This window comes from Tupaia chinensis, unplaced genomic scaffold (assembly GCF_000334495.1).
Source record: "Tupaia chinensis unplaced genomic scaffold, TupChi_1.0 Scaffold139897_1, whole genome shotgun sequence".
NCBI classification, from domain to species: Eukaryota; Metazoa; Chordata; class Mammalia; order Scandentia; family Tupaiidae; genus Tupaia; species Tupaia belangeri.
This window is the reverse complement of record NW_006199776.1, coordinates 908,419-928,737: the sequence shown is the minus strand read 5'-3', so window position 1 is coordinate 928,737 and position 20,319 is coordinate 908,419. Positions and strand designations below refer to the sequence as shown.

Below are 20,319 nucleotides of genomic sequence, written 5' to 3'. Positions count from 1 at the left end.
TTGTAATTGCATGTAACATGTGCCTGTAATAGTGATATGTTATGAAAAGCTTACTCCCATGATGTCTGGGATCTGGCTGGCTGATGAATTTTTTATAAAAACACATATTTCAAGTATAGGGTTTAATGGTAAGATATATATGCTTATTCATACAGTATTTTTAGAAGGATACACTAGAAATGAGTCATTAGTTGCCCCTAGGAAAGAGAATTTCAAGGCTGGACAACTGAGATGGGAGGAGGTATTCCTTTTTATTTGAATTTTATACTGTGTATGAGTTAGCTAACAGTAATATAGCAATGATAAAGTAAGTAAAGCAAAACCAACAAAGTAAACAGTAACAAAAGGGGAAATAAATGGGTGTGGCAAGTACTCTGTAGATATAATTCTAGCCAGATATAATTGGTGGCCCCTATTTGGGTTTCTTCTCATACTTGATAAGCTTCTTTATTTATTGATGGCTAAATTTTATTAAAATTAAAATTCCCTTCTAAATATTAATTATATGGCTAAATTTTATTAAAATTAAAATTCCCTTCTAAATATTAATTATATTCTAATGTTTTGTTATCCTTTTGTTCCTGCCAACTTCAAATGATGCAGAAGAGTCGTCAAGTTTCTCTTCCGTACAAGATCTATTCTTGGTTTGGAATGTAAATTGGAAGTGTTTGTTTGAAGGGTTAAAGAATCATGATGACTTAGGAGTAGTCTTTTTATTTTTTTTTTTCTTTCAATTTGCTGTCGGCCATGTGTACTTACCAGAGAGGAAGAGAGAAAAAGTGAGAAATCACCCCCAGGGGAGATGGCTATGCCATCGTCCCTTCTCCTCCATTCTGCTCCTGGATTTTGGGCACACGCACACACATGCTTGGTGTGTTTATTAAGCCACCGAGTCTGATGCTCACACTGTGCCATTGGCTATGTGGGATCCAGCCACCTTAATACACCACGTGGCTGACCCCTGACTTACTAGTAGTCTTTCAGTAAAGATAATTAAGATTTGTTTGTTTGAGGTACTTTAATCTATTGGCATATAGATGGAAAGAATTTACTTTGAATCTTTCCCCAAATTCTCATGTCTAAAATCTGATTGATTAAACTCATTCTTAGTGTTTTATTTTGAAAAATAATGTAGCTTTAGCAAACCTCTTTACATAGTGGAGTTGTTTTAGGATATTGTTATATCACTGTGTTTTAAAAACTTACAGGCTTTTTGTTTTTCTTTATACCCTTTAGTCGGCCTCAGAAAGTGTGTTTGTGTCCATTTCTCCCTGTGCACCCTCTGCACATCTCAACCCACTTGTACATAATCCAGCACCCAGCAGAGGTAAGAGTTCGTGAAATACATAGTTCAAGCAGGATGTGTCTGAGAAGAAACACAGATACGGCTGTCCCTTCCAGCTCTTTAGCATTTATTTTTTTTAAAAAGAAATTGATGCTTTCTCTTTGGGAAAAATAGTTTCTTTTACATAATAGCATAGAGTCATATGCTTTAGAGACAGATAACATTTCATAAAAAATTGTTAGTGAATAGTACAGAAATTTAGAACAATTTCGTATGGGGAAAAGATGATATTTTTGTGAGTAATGGGCTAAGGAAATCATTGCTGTTTAAATTTTGGTTATAGCTTATGTTCCTTGTTTTCTAGGTATGGTAAAAGTTACTTTGGTATTTTTGTCCTACAAAGTAAATTTATCAATAAATATTTGATTTCTTTTAGATAAATAGGACAAAAATGTGTATTTTATGATGTGTATGTTACATATAGAGACTTTGTAAGTAATACTTTTCTCCACTGATTAGAATTATGTATGTACCAGAGAACAGAAGGAAGGAGATCGTGTAAAACTATGAATTATAGTTATAAAAAAACTAGTCAGAGTATGGAGTAAAAATGCATTTAGGCTAAACTGGAGAAACTTGTTCAGTCTTTAGGAACCCACGTCATCATAGATCCATTCAGGCATTTGAAAGAGAATTACTTTTGACATTTCTGAAGCTTATATCACTTGAAGAGACTTTCTCTTTATTGCCAGAGCGCATGTTGCTTGCCACAGAGTGGGAGAGGGACCGAGAGAAACCACTCCCCAGTGAGGTGTGGTCATGCTGTAATCTTTTTCCCTTCATTTCTTTGTCTTGTCAGGATTTTGGGCGTGCGTGCATGCATGCACACATGCGCGCGCACACACACTACTTGAAGACTTTAACAAAGATATACACTTTTTGTTTCTAGTTTGCTCTAGGACATGTACACTCTCCAAAGAAGACAGAGAGAAAGGACATGTGAGAAATCACCCCCACAGAGAATGGCCATGTCACAGTCCTTTCTTGGGATTTTGGGAACGCACACACACCATGCCCAGTGTGTTCCACATTGTCAAATCTGGGTCTTGAACTACACAGTCCACCACGTGGGATCCAGTCACTTTATCCACTGCGGACTGGCTGGCCCATGTTCAAATTCTTAGTCGATTTGTAACTCTGCAACTCAGGACAAATTAATTAACCTGTGCCTTAGTTTCCTCTAGTAAAATGGACATGATAAAAAATTGTGTACATAATGTTAGATGTTATGATGGTAGTTCAAAGATTATGTCTAAAATCAATAAATCAAGAAAAGCAAGACGCACATATTATATGGAAGTATGGAGATTACTATCAGAACAAATATCTAAAAGATTTAAAATGATTACTTCTGGGAAGTGGTTCTAGGGAGTACATCTGGGAACAGCTGTGGCATTTAAAATCTTTTGGCACTATTTTATTTGACATATGTTTGTATATTGGTCTAGTTTGGGAAGTGATTAAGTTTGCATCCAGGTCTCAGAGGAGGGACGAACATTGTATGAAACACTGGAGAATATCCTAAAACCCATCTAAGACAAAGTAGCTAATCACTTGACTCTGTAGGATTAAGGATAAAATACTTGTGGCAACACAAAGGTAGTGTCTACTTTTGGAAGCCAGATGTTAAAGAAAACCACTAGTGAAAGTCAAGTTAATGGGATTTTCAGAAATAGTTATCAGATTTCTTTACTCAAAAGTTATTACTTCATGCTCTTTTCATACTTTATCTTCTTTGGAAGCAAGGGCATAGGTCCAGCCTGTACTCAAGTTGGAGGGAGGGATTAAGCTCCACCCCCTAGGGTGGGCAGTATTTATTTATGGTTGATTTGAGATTTATCTATAAGGAAGATTTGTTACTTCTCCTCCACTCATTTATTTATTTAATCATTTATATAATTCTGGTTTCTGCGTTTATTTTATATTTAGAGAGGGTTATAATACAGTACTGTTATTTATTTATTTTATTTATTTATTTTTTTGCTATAGAGCATATGTGCTCACCAAAGAGAGAAAGTGAAAAATCAGCCCTGCGGGGAGATGACCACTCTGCAGTTCCTTCTCCTTCATTCTCCTCTTGGGATCTTGGGCATACACGCACTCATGACTGGCTTGATTTTCAAACCCCTGGTCCAGGGCTTGAATCGCAGCCAACCATGTGAGAATCAAGTGCTTTTTTTTTTCTTTTGGGAGAGATTTTTGCTATGGGATGTGCGCACTCGCCAGAGAGAGACATAGGGACAGAAATCAAGAAATCACCTCCCTAGGGGGAATAGCTACGCCACAGTCTCCTCAATTTTCCTCCTTGGGTTTTGGGCACACATGCACATATTCCCAGTGTGAGTTTGAAGCCACTGGGTATGGGACTCAAACCACGGTCAGCCATGTGGGAGTCCAGCAACGCAGGTAGCTGCAATGCCATCTGCTGGTCCTGAGAATCCAGTGCTTTAACCAGCATGCCTGGTACTATGTTATTTACTCTGTTGCTCAAATTGCTTCATTTTGCCTTTGAGAGCTCTTTTAGACGGGCTGTGTCCTTCTGATGATCTGTTTTGGTTTTTGAGCAGCTTCCTGCTTCCAGAGCATACAGATTTAGGCAGTTATCTTCAAGCTGATATATTGGGTTGTTGGAAAAGTCACGATGTATTTTTCTATGCAAAAATGCATCATGGGAACCAGCAGTTAGCGTAGTGGCTATGTCGCTGGATTCCCACGTAGTCAACCGTGGTTCGCGTCCTGGACCCGGTGGCTTAAAACTCACGCCAGGCGCGTGTGCGTGCATGTCCAGGATCCTGAGAGGAGAATGGAGAAGAAGGGATTGTGGCGTGACCATCCCCCCTGGGGGGTGATTTCTCGCTTTCTGTCTCTACGTCTCTCTCTGTCTGTCTGGTGAGTGCTCGCCCTATAGCGAAAACCTCTCCAAGAAAAAAAAAAAGCATCATGATTTTTCCAACAACCCAATAGTATAAAAGTAATTACTATTGAAAATAAAAAGTTTGTCAGGGTAAATGATTAAATTTAGTTAAATACAACATTTTATTTTTCCATAACCCCAACCATTATGTAGGTGAATGTTATCTTATTTACTTAGTCAATGTGTATGTAGACTAATTATGCTAATACTGATAAATCAGAGAAACTTTACCTTTATTAAGCCATGATCTGTAGTAAAAGACTTGTGAGAGTTATACGTAAAGTAATGAATCAGATGTTCATCATAAAAGTTTTAAAAATGTATTTAAATAAAATCTGTGCTTTAATCTCTCAATTAAAGGAGAACAAAGTGTTGCGGACTGTACCTCTGCTAGCAGCATGCCTCCCCCAGGATAAGTGTAAAGTAAAGATTGGCCGTCGCTTCAGTGAAGAAAGGTAAACTTTTAGGGCAATTTCAAATATCATACTTATTTTCTACATAGACCTTCAAAAAATGTTTTCCTTCCATTGAGTCTTTAGACTGAGAACATGGTAGTTGAAAGGGCTAAAAAAATTTAGGTCTGGTTGTCCTTCCAAGCAAAATAATAGAGGATAAGACAGATGAAACATAAAACCCCTGATAAACCAGAGTTGCTTACAAAGGAATGATAACATTGTCTGATAACCCATAGTAATACATGTAGAACTCATAGGCAGATATATTGGGTTGTCTGAAAAGTTGTAACACATGTTTTACATAGAAAACATGTTTTACATAGAAAACATGTGTCACGACTTTTCTGACAACTGAATATTTATTATTTATTTTAGTTAAAGGTGCCTTCAAGATAGTAGGGTTCTTAGATTTCATTCTGTTTTTCCTTATGGTGCCTAATGCACTGCTAATTCAGAAAATTATCATTCATTGATGAATTTTGAATGACAGCAGATTAAGACTATTGATTTAATATTAATCTGATATTAAGATTTTTGTTAGATGGGAACCAGCAGTTAACATAATGGCTATGTTGCTGGACTCCCACATAGTCAACCGTGGTTCCTGTCCCGGACCTGGTGGCTTAAAACTCACGCCGGGTGTGTGTGCGTGCGTGCCCAAGATCCCGAGAGGAGAATGGAGGAGAAGGGATTGCGGCGTGACCATCCCCCCAGGGGGTGATTTTTCGCTTTCTGTCTCTCTCTGTCTGTCTGGCGAGCGCATGCGCCCTATAGCGAAAACCTCTCCAAAAAAAAAAAAAAGATATTTGTTAGAGAGTGTAATTAAAAGTAGTCATTTTAATTATTTTGCCTCTTTTATATATCAGAAAAAAATTGTTTTATTTTGAGAGGTTTTTGCTATAGGGCATGTGCACTCACCAGAAAGAGAGAGACAGAAAGTGAGAAATCACCCCGCCCCCCCCCCCCCGGGGATGGCCACGCCGTAATCCCTTCTCCTCGGGTGATGGCCACATCGCAATCCCTTCTCCTCCATTCTCTCTGGATCTTGGGCACGCATGCACATGCACCCGCCTTGAGTTTAAGCCACTGGGTCTGGGACTTGAACTGCAGTTGGCTACATGGGAGTCCAGTGACATAGCCATTATGCCAACTGCTGGTCCCAGAAAAAAAAAAATTTTAACATTAAGCCTGTATTCAGTGACTTTATATATTCATTTATTAGTTATAGAAATTATTTTGTAGATTCTCTGGAGCTTTCTATTTAAACAGCATTATCATCTGAAAATAGGGTCATTTTTACTTCCTCCTTTCGGACACTATGCTTTTTATTTTTCTCTTGCCTTATTATAGTAACTGGGACATTCAGTACAGTGTTTATTGGAAGGGGTGAAAGCTGGCATCTTTTCTCTGATCCTGTTCTCAGGGCCATTGTTAAATATGGTATTGGCTTTGCTTCCCCCACGCCAGCTTTACTGAGGTATAACTGACAGATGAAAACTATGTATTTATTGTGTCCAATATGCTGTTTCGATGTGTATGTATGTACACTATGACAGGATCGTCACAGTCAAGCTAATTAGCATGTCTCATCTCACATAGCTACGGTTTGCTAGCGATGTTAAATAATATCGTGAACACTGTGGTGTGGGTGTGGCAGGTGAGACGCTGAGGGAGTGAAGCCAAATGTGGGAAACACATGTTTGTTACCCACAGGTACCAGCGAGGTGAGGTGCATGGTGTGATGGGAGGCCAGCAGGAAGCCTGGAGATGGACTTACCAGTGGGTGGAGGGCTAGAGAAAACTGTGGGACTATGTCTTTACTAAGGTCAAAGGGTGAAGGGGAAACTTCTCACCTGACTCTTTTGCTGACCATTGGGTTTTGTTGTGGTCAGCAGTTGTGAGGCGCTCTGGGTTTTGGTTTAAAAGGAAACACGTGGGTCATGGGAGGGGCAGTTTTATTAGGCTGAAGGTGATGGAGCCTGACTGGAATGTAGAGAATGTATATTAGACCAAAAATGCATGCTGAGGTGGCAGGTATGTTATATAAATTTGTAACAGTAGCTGTCCTGTGTGTGTGTGTGCGTGCATGCGCAGAAGGTGCATGTGTTCCCAGAGAGTGATGGAGAGAGTTGGAGAGAGAGGAAAATAGCACTCCCTCAGTGAGGTGTGATCATGCTGCAGTCCCCTCTCCATTTCTCTATCCTGTTGGGATTTTGGATGGCCATGCATCCGTGCTCAGTGTGTTTTTGAAGCTCTGGGTCGGGGATTTGAACCACATCGTGGGAAAATGACTCCCTTATCCACCAGACTATGGGGCCAGCCCTATTGCTTTTTGCAGCAAGAACATTTAAGATACACTCTTGTGGTAATTTTCAAGTATGCAATATGATGTTACTAACTGTAGTTACCATGTTGTACAATAACAGATCTCTGGAAGTCTGCATGTTTTGTAGATGCCGTTTATCAATTTCTAAAGCATTGAATTTTTATCATGACTACGTGTATTTATTGAGTTTTATAAAATGCTTTATATCTGTTGAAATGATCGTGTTGAATTTGTCCTCAATTCTTTTAACATAGATTGATTTTTGAGTATTATAAAGCTTTATATTCATACATAAAGAATATGTGGTCATAATGTATCTTTTTAGTATATTGTTGCATGTGATTTGCTAGTATTTTATTGAGAAAAAGTTTTGGTTTGCTTGTTTTTGCTTATTAGAGATTTAGGTTGGCAATTTTCTTTTCCTTTTTTTTTTTTTTTTTTTTTTGAGTTTTGTTACAGGGTGTGTGTGCTCACTGGAGAGATGGAGAGAGACAGCGAGACAGGGAGTGAGAAATCACCCCCCACCCCCTCGGAGGGATGGCCATGCTGCAGTCTCTTCTCTTCCATTCCCCTCTTGGGATCTTGGGCACACCCGGCACACGTGGCTGGTGTGAGTTTTAAGCTGTTAGGTCCATGACTCGAACTGCAGTAGACTACATGTGAGTCCAGCAGTGGAGCCATTATGCCATCTGTGGGTCCCAATTTTCTTCCTTTGTAAATGCTATTTTAAGGTAACTGTATCAGTTGTATGATGACTTTATAAAATGACTTGGTCACGTTCCACTTCTGTTTTCAAAACAAACTCACATATGATTTTAATTTTTTTTCCTTGAATGTTTGATAGAATTCTCTATTAAACAGATTTCTCTATTCTTGAGTTTTTATTTGTGGAAGGTTCTTATAAATATAATTTACTCATTAAACATAAGGAAATTCAGATCTTCTGTTATTTTTGGTGTCAGTTTTGGCAATTTGAACCATGCCAAGGAAATTGTAGAAGTCGTTTAAATTCATTTTATTGTCATAAAATTGCTTGTAGTATCTAACACATTACTCTTATTATAATTTATAGTGATAGTATCTTTTCTATTTCTGATTTAGGTAATTTGTATTTTTTTCTTTTAGTTTATCTTAATCAGTCTGTTTAAGTAGCCTACATTGTGGGCCTGCAGATGGCGTGGTGGTTAAGGGCGCTAGACTCCCACATGGTAGACCGTGGTTCGAATCATGGACCTGTTGGCTTGCTTTCTCACTTTCCCTCTCTCTCTCACTCTCGCTCTCTCCCTATCTTGTCAAATTTAAAATAAAAATTAAAAATAAATAAAGTTAAATAAAATAATTCTTTTTAAAAAAAGAGTATATTTGATGCTGCTCTTTTTCTCCACTCTTTCTTTGGCTTTTTATTTAATTGGTGTCCATCCTTATCCTTATTGTTTTCTTTCTTTTTTTGCTTGTTTTGGTTTTAATTTCTTGTTCTTTGCATAGTTCTTAGTAGAAATTAGATAACTTATATTATTCATCTTTGTTTATATTAACAAATAAACTATAAATTCCTTTTGTTAACTTTAGCTGCATCCCACCAATTTTGTTGTGTTTTTGGTTTTGTTCAGTTTCAAACATTTAAAAATAAAAATATTGTGATTTTTTTCCTTTTATTTGAGAGATTTTTCACAGTAGGGCACATGTGCTTGCCAGAAAGAGAGATAGAAAGTGAAAAGTCACTCCCTAGGAGAGATGGCCAGGCTGCAGTCCCTTCTCCTTCATTCTCCTCTCGGGATCTTCGACATGCACGCACACATGCCACCATTAGTTTTAAGTCACTGGGTCCAGGGCTTGAACCACCATCGACTATGTGGAAGTAACCATTATGCCATCTACTGGTCCCAGCTCTTGTGATTTTTTTTGACTTGTGGACTGTTCAGAAGTGTGTGCTTAATTTCCAAGTAATTGGGAAGTTGTAGATGTGTTATTATTTTGGTACTTACTTTCGTTTGTTCTTACTCTGTGAATTTAGGTCTCAGAATTTTAGTAAGATTTATTTTATGTTCTAACAAATAGCCTGTTTCTTTTGTGAGTATACTATATGCACAAGAAAAGACTTACATCCTTCATTTGTTAGATGTATCCTTACACAAATAACAATTGGATCAGGATGGTTGGTAGTGTTGCTCAAATCAGATCAGCTGTATTCCAACTGGTTTTATCTTTTAATTTATTTTAAGGTTTTTGCCTTTGTGCTCATACCAGAGAAAAATAGAGAGATGAGAAAGTGAGAAATCACCCCCTGGGAGGGATGGCAGCACTGCAGTCCCTTCTCCTCCATTCTCCTCAGTACCCACGCACACACACACACCGTGATTTGATTTTGTCGGATCTGAGACTCAAACTGTGGTTGGCCATGTGGGAGTCCAGTGTTGTAACCATTATACCACCTGCTGTCCTTATCATCCCCCATGACTGATTTTGTGTGTCCTTTTTCTCTCATTTAACAGGAAAAATGTGTTAAAATTTCTGTGATTATGGATTTGTTTAATTTTACATTTATTTTCAGTTTTTGTTTTGTGTACTTTAATGCTTTTTCATTAGGTGAGTATATATTTAGTATTGTTATATCTTTTTTTTTTTTTTTTTGGAGGTTTTCGCTATAGGGTGCGTGTGCTCGCCAGACAGACAGAGAGACATAGAGACAGAAAGTGAGAAATCACCCCCCAGGGGGGATGGTCACGCCGCAATCCCTTCTCCTCCAGTCTCCTCTCGGGATCTTGGGCACGCATGCACACACGCCTGGTGTGAATTTTAAGCCACTGGGTCCGAGACGCGAACCGCGGTTGACTATGTGGGAGTCCAGCGACATAGCCATTACGCTAACTGCTGGTTCCCAGTATTGTTATATCTTCTTGATGAATTGACCTTTCTGTCATTGTTAAGTATCTTTAACTCTTGGTGTAGAAATCTATTCCCCTCTTGGGATCTTGGGCACACCCGGCACACGTGGCTGGTGTGAGTTTTAAGCTGTTAGGTCCATGACTCGAACTGCAGTAGACTACATGTGAGTCCAGCAGTGGAGCCATTATGCCATCTGTGGGTCCCAATTTTCTTCCTTTGTAAATGCTATTTTAAGGTAACTGTATCAGTTGTATGATGACTTTATAAAATGACTTGGTCACGTTCCACTTCTGTTTTCAAAACAAACTCACATATGATTTTAATTTTTTTTCCTTGAATGTTTGATAGAATTCTCTATTAAACAGATTTCTCTATTCTTGAGTTTTTATTTGTGGAAGGTTCTTATAAATATAATTTACTCATTAAACATAAGGAAATTCAGATCTTCTGTTATTTTTGGTGTCAGTTTTGGCAATTTGAACCATGCCAAGGAAATTGTAGAAGTCGTTTAAATTCATTTTATTGTCATAAAATTGCTTGTAGTATCTAACACATTACTCTTATTATAATTTATAGTGATAGTATCTTTTCTATTTCTGATTTAGGTAATTTGTATTTTTTTCTTTTAGTTTATCTTAATCAGTCTGTTTAAGTAGCCTACATTGTGGGCCTGCAGATGGCGTGGTGGTTAAGGGCGCTAGACTCCCACATGGTAGACCGTGGTTCGAATCATGGACCTGTTGGCTTGCTTTCTCACTTTCCCTCTCTCTCTCACTCTCGCTCTCTCCCTATCTTGTCAAATTTAAAATAAAAATTAAAAATAAATAAAGTTAAATAAAATAATTCTTTTTAAAAAAAGAGTATATTTGATGCTGCTCTTTTTCTCCACTCTTTCTTTGGCTTTTTATTTAATTGGTGTCCATCCTTATCCTTATTGTTTTCTTTCTTTTTTTGCTTGTTTTGGTTTTAATTTCTTGTTCTTTGCATAGTTCTTAGTAGAAATTAGATAACTTATATTATTCATCTTTGTTTATATTAACATATAAACTATAAATTCCTTTTGTTAACTTTAGCTGCATCCCACCAATTTTGTTGTGTTTTTGGTTTTGTTCAGTTTCAAACATTTAAAAATAAAAATATTGTGATTTTTTTCCTTTTATTTGAGAGATTTTTCACAGTAGGGCACATGTGCTTGCCAGAAAGAGAGATAGAAAGTGAAAAGTCACTCCCTAGGAGAGATGGCCAGGCTGCAGTCCCTTCTCCTTCATTCTCCTCTCGGGATCTTCGACATGCACGCACACATGCCACCATTAGTTTTAAGTCACTGGGTCCAGGGCTTGAACCACCATCGACTATGTGGAAGTAACCATTATGCCATCTACTGGTCCCAGCTCTTGTGATTTTTTTTGACTTGTGGACTGTTCAGAAGTGTGTGCTTAATTTCCAAGTAATTGGGAAGTTGTAGATGTGTTATTATTTTGGTACTTACTTTCGTTTGTTCTTACTCTGTGAATTTAGGTCTCAGAATTTTAGTAAGATTTATTTTATGTTCTAACAAATAGCCTGTTTCTTTTGTGAGTATACTATATGCACAAGAAAAGACTTACATCCTTCATTTGTTAGATGTATCCTTACACAAATAACAATTGGATCAGGATGGTTGGTAGTGTTGCTCAAATCAGATCAGCTGTATTCCAACTGGTTTTATCTTTTAATTTATTTTAAGGTTTTTGCCTTTGTGCTCATACCAGAGAAAAATAGAGAGATGAGAAAGTGAGAAATCACCCCCTGGGAGGGATGGCAGCACTGCAGTCCCTTCTCCTCCATTCTCCTCAGTACCCACGCACACACACACACCGTGATTTGATTTTGTCGGATCTGAGACTCAAACTGTGGTTGGCCATGTGGGAGTCCAGTGTTGTAACCATTATACCACCTGCTGTCCTTATCATCCCCCATGACTGATTTTGTGTGTCCTTTTTCTCTCATTTAACAGGAAAAATGTGTTAAAATTTCTGTGATTATGGATTTGTTTAATTTTACATTTATTTTCAGTTTTTGTTTTGTGTACTTTAATGCTTTTTCATTAGGTGAGTATATATTTAGTATTGTTATATCTTTTTTTTTTTTTTTTTGAGAGGTTTTCGCTATAGGGTGCGTGTGCTCGCCAGACAGACAGAGAGACATAGAGACAGAAAGTGAGAAATCACCCCCCAGGGGGGATGGTCACGCCGCAATCCCTTCTCCTCCAGTCTCCTCTCGGGATCTTGGGCACGCATGCACACACGCCTGGGGAGAGTTTTAAGCAACTGGGTCCGAGACGCGAACCGCGGTTGACTATGTGGGAGTCCAGCGACATAGCCATTACGCTAACTGCTGGTTCCCAGTATTGTTATATCTTCTTGATGAATTGACCTTTCTGTCATTGTTAAGTATCTTTAACTCTTGGTGTAGAAATCTACTATAGTGTGTGTTTATATAATATGGGTCTTGGTTCTGAATCCAATCTGACAATGTTTATTGTTGAATTGGAGAGTTTATTCCATTTTCATTTAATGTAATTATAAATTATTTTCTTTTAAGTTCTAGACCTTGGTATCTGTTTCCTGTTCTATAAGTTTTTTGATCATTTATTCCTTTTTTATGTCTTTCTTTTGGATTACTGATTTTTTTCAAAAATTCTGTTTTCTTTTTTTTGGTCTTTTGAGGTTAGTCTATGGATTATACTATGCATTCTTTATTTACTTTGAATTAATGTTATACACTAAGAACCTTACAAAAATATAATATGCAGCCCCTTTCATTTTCTATCCTATTTTAATGTATTTTTTCTTTTTAGGTAACGAGGGAAACTAGGTATAATGTATACAGGAACTCTTTACTATCTTTCCAATGATTCTTTAAGTCTAAAGTAGTTAGTTCATCTTGAGTTTTTTTTTTTTTGATTAGTGTTTTGTAGCTTTTCACATATAGATATTGTACATATTTTATTAGATTTATATCTGAATATTTTATTTTTGAAGCACTATTGTAAATGATTTGAAAATGTTCAAATATCAATTAATAGTTGGTATGTAGAAAAGCAGTTGACTTTGTGTTAACCTTGTATCTTGTGACCTTGCTATAATCATTTATTAGTTCTTAGAGGGCTTTTTAAATTTCACAGATAATCAGTTTCTGAGAAGAGACAATTTGTTTCTTCCAGTTTCACATCTTTTTTTTCCTTTTTCTTTTCTTACTACAGTAGCTACTGGTTAGAGAGAACATCCTTGACAGATATTTTTTCCAGTCTTAGGGAATTGTCATGTGTATAATGCTAGCTATAGGTATTAATATTTAGTAGATATTTTTTATCAAACTGATAAGGTTTCCACTGTATTTCTAGTTTCCTGAGGGTTTTTATTTATTTCTTTATTTATTGAGAGGTTTTTGCTACAAGGCATGTGGGCTCACCAGAGACAGAGACAGACAGCCAGAAAGCGAGAAATCACCCACTGGGGGGATGGCCATGCTGCAATCCCTTCTCCTCCATTCTCCTCTCAGGATCTTGGGCACGCACGCACACGTGCCCAGCGTGAGTTGAAGCCACTGGGTCCAGGACTTGAACTGCGGTCGACTACATAGGAGTTCAGCGACATAGCCATTATGCTATCTGCTGGTCCCGAGGATTTTTATTATTAATGTTGGATTTTGTCAAATGTATTTTTTGTGTCATTTGATAGAGTCCTATGATGTTTTTCCTTCTTTAGTCCATTGATATGGTTGATTTTATTTATTGATTTTGACTATTACGCTAACCCTCCACATCTGGGGTAAATTCTGTTTAGTCATCGTAGATAATTCTTCTTATGCATTGTTGGATTTAATTTGCTAATCTTTTGTTGATGATTTTTACATCTTAGTTCATGAGATATTTCGGTGTGTAGTTTTCTCTTTATATCTTGATTTGGTTTAAATTTTAGTGTAATAATGGTCTTACAGCATGAGTAGAGAATTGATGTAATTTTTTCTTAAATGTTTTAGAAAATTCACTAATGCAGTCATTTTGGGCCTGGTGGTTTCTTTTTTGGAAGATTATTAATTATTGATTCAATTTCTCTAATATCAATAGATACAGGGCTTATTAGTTTTCTTATTTCTCTTTGTGTGAGAAATTATGTCATTCAAGGAATTGGTTAATTTTAATCTAAATTATAAAATTTGTGGGCCCTGAGAGGCTTTTTGTATAGTAGTAATCTTTTATAATTTTAAAAATTATTTATTTATTTTTATTTTTATGTGTTTATATTTCTTCTATGAGAGAGAAAGAGAAAGGGGGAGAGAGAGAACTTGTGACAGGCCCCCACAGTGATCTACCCCCAGTCTCATCCGGCCTGGATCACAGGTGCATGTGTGCACCCAGCCCATCCGGGGAGATCCCAGGATATGAACTTAGGACCCCTCTCGTGTGGACCCAGTAGTGCCAGCAATGCACTGCACACCTGTTTCCCGTTATTTTTTATGCCTGTAGTATCAGTAGTGACCACTCCTCTTTCATTTCTTATGTTGGTAATTGTGTCTTTTCTCTTTTATTCTTGATTATCCTGACTGTAGTTTTACTCATTAATTGATCTTTTCAAAGAATGAGGGCATTAATTTGCTAGGGCTTCCATAACAAAATCTTGTATACTGGGTGGCCAGAAAGAAAATTTCCCCACAGTTCTGGAGGATGGAAGTTCAACATGATGTCAGCGGATTTGGTTTTCCCCAAGGCCTCTCTTCTTGGCTTGCAGATGGCTGTCCTCTCACGCCTCTTTATGTGGCCATCCCTCTGAGCAGGTGCCCTTGATGTTTCTCTTGTATGTCCACTTTCCTCTTACGTAAATCATCAGATTAGATTAGGGTCTATCCTTATGGCCTCATTCGAACTTAACTCTTGGAAGGCAACTTGACTATCTTCGAATGCAGTCATGTTTTGAGATAGCAGGAGTTAGGACTTCAACATAGGAAATTTGGTGAGACCCAGTTTAATACATAATAACCAGCGTTTGGTTCTTATTTATCTTTCTCTATGGTTTTCTGTTTTCAACTTCATTGATTCCCATTTTTAATTTTACTATTTCTCTCTCTCTCTCTTTTAGCTTGCTTTACGCATAAATTGGTTTTCTTTTTCAGGTTTTTGTTGTTTCAAGGAGGAAGCTTAGGCTATTGATTTCAGATCTTTCCTTTTTTCATAATATGTGCATTTTAATGCTATAAATGTATGTATAAACATACAGTTGGTTTCACTGCATCCCGCACATGTTGTGAGTTTTATTTTCATTTTCACTTAGTTAGACAATATTTTAAAATTTATGAGACTATTTTTGACCTATGGTTTATTTAGATGTGTGTTTATTTTTCAGTTTGTAGCTACCTTTTACTTCTAATTTCTAATGTAATTCCCTCGTAGTCTGAGAGCATACTTTGTATAATTTCTGTTCTTTTAAATTTGCTAAGGTGTACTTTATGGCCCAGAATGTAGTCTGTCTTGGTTACTGTCTCACATAAACTCAGAAGAATGTATATTCTTTCATTGGATGGAATACTCTATAAATGTCAGTTGGACCACGTTGATTGATTGTTCTGTTCAAGCTAACTATATCCTTATTGATTTTCTGCCTTCTTCAAGTACCAGTTATTGACAAAATTCTGTTGAAGTTGCCAACTGTACTACTGGATTTGTCTGTTTTTCCTTTTAGTTCTGTTAGTTTTTGTCTCACATATTTTGACACCGCAGCCGTTGTTAAGTACATGATATTAAAGATTATTATGTCTTCTTAGTGTATTGACCTTTTCTCACTATGTAAAGCCTCTTTCCATTCTTTGTAATTTTTTCTTGTTCTGAAGTCTGCTTTGCCTATAATTAATATAACTACCGCACTTATATTCTGGTTAGTGTTATTATGGCCTATTTTTTTCTATTTTCTTTTTTAAAAACAGGTTTACTGAGATAAAATTTATACACCATTTGACTTACCAATTTTAAATGCGCAAATTCGGTCATGTTTAGTATATTCAAAGGTATTCACAGTCATCCCACAGTCAGTGTAGAGCAGTCCATTGCCTCACAAGGAGCCCCTGTGCCATCAGATATGGCCTACCCATCCCTATCCCTCCACTGGGTCTCCCGAGCCCTTAGCAAATACTACTCTGCTTTCTGTCTGTGGATTTGACTACTTGATATTCTCATTTATCTAACATTTTCTGTAAACGGAATCATATATGTAGATTTTTATGCCTGGCTTCTTTGATTTAGCATCATGTCTTCAAGGTTCCATGTTGTACAAGTCTTAGTACTTAATTCCCTTTTACACCCAAACAATATACAAATTTTTACATAGAAAAAATATGTCATGCCTTTTCCGACAACCCATTAGGTGGAAAGGTGTGGCAAACGACATTAAAAGAATGTCATTGTTTTGGAGGGCTTATTTCAAGATGGATACTTTTTGCACAGGAGTTTTCTCTATCTTCACTGTGAGATGTGGTGCAGTTCTTGACTGTAAAACACATGAAAGTGTGGAGTTCTCCAAGACTGGACTCCTACTCTGAACTTTGAATGTAGCCTGTACTCAAGCTGTAGTAATTTATCAGCGACTGCTTACACATTCTGTCAGTTACTGGCTTTAGTGGGTCTGTGCACGAGTAGACTGATCTATCTGTCAGTCTCTCTTTTTGCCTTCCTATCTAGATTTTGAATTTTTTTTTTTTCTGGTGGCCGCAATTCTCTGATGGACCTATGAAAAATGGTATGTTTTCAGCTTGCTAGCATTCTTCTTGTAAGGATGGGCATGATGACTTTCAAGCTCTTTGTATATCTGAGCTGAAACTAGAAGTCCAAATTATTATATTATCTTTTTTTTCTTAGTTCACTGTAGGGTGCATGCACTGATCAGAGAGAGGGGGAAAGTGAACCAGGGAGGTGCCATGCTGCAGTCCCTTCTCCTCCACTCTCCTGCTGGGATTCTGGGCACGAATGCGTACACACCAGGTATGCCTGGTCCAGGACTTCAACCACTCAGTCTGCCATGTGGGATTGAGCCTCCTTAACCTCAGTGCCACCTGCTGGCTGGCCCTATCATACTATCTTTTTTTTTTTTTTTTTTTTGGGAGGGTTTTTGCTTTAGGGGTGTTTGTGTGCGCTGGAGAGGTTTTTGCTATAGGGTGCTTGTGCTCGCCAGAAAGGCAGAGACAGAGAGACAGAGAGATAGAAAGCGAGAAATCACCCACCCTGGTGGGGGGGGCGATGGTCATGCCACAATCCCTTCTCCTCCATTCTCCTCTTGGGATCTTGGGTACGCACGCACATGTTCCTGGAGTGAGTTTAAGCTACCAGGTCCAGGACTCGAACCGTCTTCGGCTACATGGGAGTTCAGGGACATAGCCATTATGCTAACTGCTGGTCCCCCTATCATACGATCTTTTATTGACTCTGAATTGTCTCCTTTCTCATCAGGAGTATTTTCTGTGGGACCATCAGATGGTGTGATGGTTGAATTGCTGGACTCCCATGTAAGTCCACTGTGGGTTTGAGTCCCGGACCCAGCAGCTTAAAATTCACCCCGGGCGTGTGTGCATGCATGCCCAAAATCCCAAGAGGAGAATGAAGGAGATGGGATTGCGGTGTAGCCATCCCCTCTAGGGGTGTGTGTGTGTGTTATGATTTCTTACTTTTTGTCTGCCTTTCTGATTAGCCTAAATGCCAGTATAGCAAACGGTCTCTCTCTAAAATAAAAAGAATGCTTTTTGTTGAATTTTTTGTTTGTTTGTTTTTACTTTTGGGTGGAGGCTATCTCATTGTTACATCTCAAGTGCCAAAATACCTTGGCACAGATGCCTGAATGACTGTTGAGTCAGTTAACCTTGTAATTGGACTGGGTAGGAAATCTAAGGTGACCTTGAGAATCTGGTTTGTACAGAGCCTCTGCAAACTTCCTGTGGTTCTTCTAGTGTACTAGGTTTGTGCTGGGAGTGTTAGGCAGTCCAGTGGATCAATTTACAAATGAAGTAGAAGAAAAAAGGGAGACTTCTTTGGGAAGGTTATAGTGATGGCATAATTGGCAAATATATAAAAAGCCAAATGGAGAAAAGTAATGAAGATCGAGAAGCCTAGAGGAAGAGGGTGGCAGAATTGTGGCTAATGGATTAATAAAGAGTCCATAAAATTTTGAGTCTTTTAATTCATACTTTGGAAACTAATTCTATCTGACTAAACAAATGAGTAGGTAGAACTTTTATTACAAAATTCACTAAACGTAATAACTTCCCCCATACAAGCTAATAAAGATATATTTTTAAAAAATTTTTTTAGAGATCCTGAACTTGCAACTATTTGCCGGAAGTCTGGTACATTAATATTATATCCAGGGGCCGAAGCCGCTAATTTGGAAGAATTTCTGTTAGATTCTCCTGTTTACCCCTCCACAATCATCATCATTGATGGCACCTGGAGCCAGGCTAAGGACATTTTCTATAAGAATTCCTTGTTCCGACTTCCCAAACAGGTAAACTAGTGTCTTAATGGAGAATGCTGCAGTTATATAATCATGTATGCTGTGAATGTTTTTGCAAAGGGATATATGTACATTTATACATATGCATTTGGTTGTATTTATATTTGTGATATGTGTGCATAGACATGTATATGCTTATGTGTATGTCTTTAAAAATATATATAAAATTTTGAATTTGATGTCCTTCTCAATCCCTACTGCCAAACTTCACTGTAGTTTAGGTATTTTGTATATTAAGAGTTCTCAGACATTTAATCAGAGAAATCTTAAGATTGATTATTACTATATGTATTAATTTTTTCATTGAGAAGTATTATCATATTTAAATACTTTTGTTTACTGAATTACCTAATTCTTATTAGAAATAACTAGATTTTTAATGACATATTTATTATTTATTATTATATTTGTATGGTTTATCCTTCCTTTTTTTTTTTTCTCATTGTGATGATAAATTCCCAGTACTGGTCTATTGTTATGTTCCTGGAATGAACTCTACTGAGTAGACGACCAGTTTCTTCTTTTTGCCTGTGGATACATGTGCTTGTCAAAGAGAGGGAAAGTGGAGAGTGAGAAGGCACTCCTCCACCGGGGTGTGTCATGCTGCAAGCTCATTCTGTTTCTTTATCTTGTAAGGATTTGGGGCATACATACACACGAGCCTGGTATGTTTTTTAAGCTGCTGGGACCTGGATTTGAACTTCTGTCAGCTACATGGGATTTGGTTCTCAGTGCTGGCACTTAAACATTATGTAACCAGGACAGCTCCCTGAAAGTTTTGATATATTGCTGAAGTTGATAATTTATTTAATAGCTTTCAATTATAATGTCTGTTTTTTGTACTTTCATTATCAGGTTTGGGTACTACAATAATGATAACTTCATAAAATAAATTAGAGAGACTTTTAAATATATTTTTTATGACCTGGAATAGTTTAAATAATATTGGAATTTCACGCTCCTTAAAAATTAAGTGAGACTTGGGACCAGCAGTTAGCGTAATGGCTATGTCGCTGGACTCCCACGTAGCTGACCACGGTTCGTGTCCTGGACCCGGCGGCTTAAACTCACGCCGGGTGTGTGTGTGTGCACGCCCAAGATCCCGAGAGGAGAATGGAGGAGAAGGGATAGCAGCGTGACCATCCCCCCTGGGGGGTGATTTCTTGCTTTCTGTCTGTCTCTGTCTGTCTGTCTGGCGAGTGCACACGCTTTATAGCGAAAAAAAAAAACCTCTCCAAAAAAAAAAAATTAAGTGGGACTCATTGGTGAAACCACGTGGTCCTGGACTTATTAAAGTGGTAGCTTTTAAATCCTTCTTTAAAACTCTTCCTGTGGAAATTATTCAAGCTTTTTCTACTTCTATCTGGATGACTTTTTAATAACTTTTATTTATTTCTTCAGATAATTTTCTTTTTCCTCTATATTAACAGAATATTTGCTGTATACTTGTATATATTCTTAAATAATTATTTTAATTTTTCCTAAATGTGCTCTTTAATTTTTCCTAAATGTATTATTTCTTGTTTCTAATCTCTCTCTCTCTCTCTCACACACACACACACACACACACAGACACACACACACACACACACACACACACACACGAATAGATTCAAAAGAGATTTCTCTATTTTATTGAGCTTTTAGAAGTATGAGGTTTGGACCAGCCCGTAGCATGGTGGGTTAAGGATACTGGATCCCACATAGCTGACTACACAGTTAACCTGGCTGCTCGAAAAACACTTCAGGCGTGTGTGTGTGTGTGTGTGTGTGTCCCCCAGATCCCACGAGGAGAATGGAAGGAAGGGGTTGAGGTATGGCATCCTCCTGGGGAGTGCTTTCTCACTTTCCCCCTCTCT

General features: G+C 37.6%; 1 protein-coding gene across 1 annotated transcript in view; it reads left to right on the top strand.

The window, feature by feature from the left end:
- Window positions 1–597: 597 nt before the first annotated feature.
- DTWD2 (DTW motif tRNA-uridine aminocarboxypropyltransferase 2) overlaps window positions 598–20,319 on the top strand; it is a 96,704-nt gene continuing 76,982 nt past the window's right edge. The window contains exons 1-4 of the mRNA XM_027765896.1: window positions 598–653; window positions 1,237–1,327; window positions 4,620–4,714; window positions 18,259–18,451. Of these exons, the coding sequence (XP_027621697.1) occupies window positions 598–653; window positions 1,237–1,327; window positions 4,620–4,714; window positions 18,259–18,451 (435 nt within the window). The remainder of the gene's footprint in view (window positions 654–1,236; window positions 1,328–4,619; window positions 4,715–18,258; window positions 18,452–20,319) is intronic.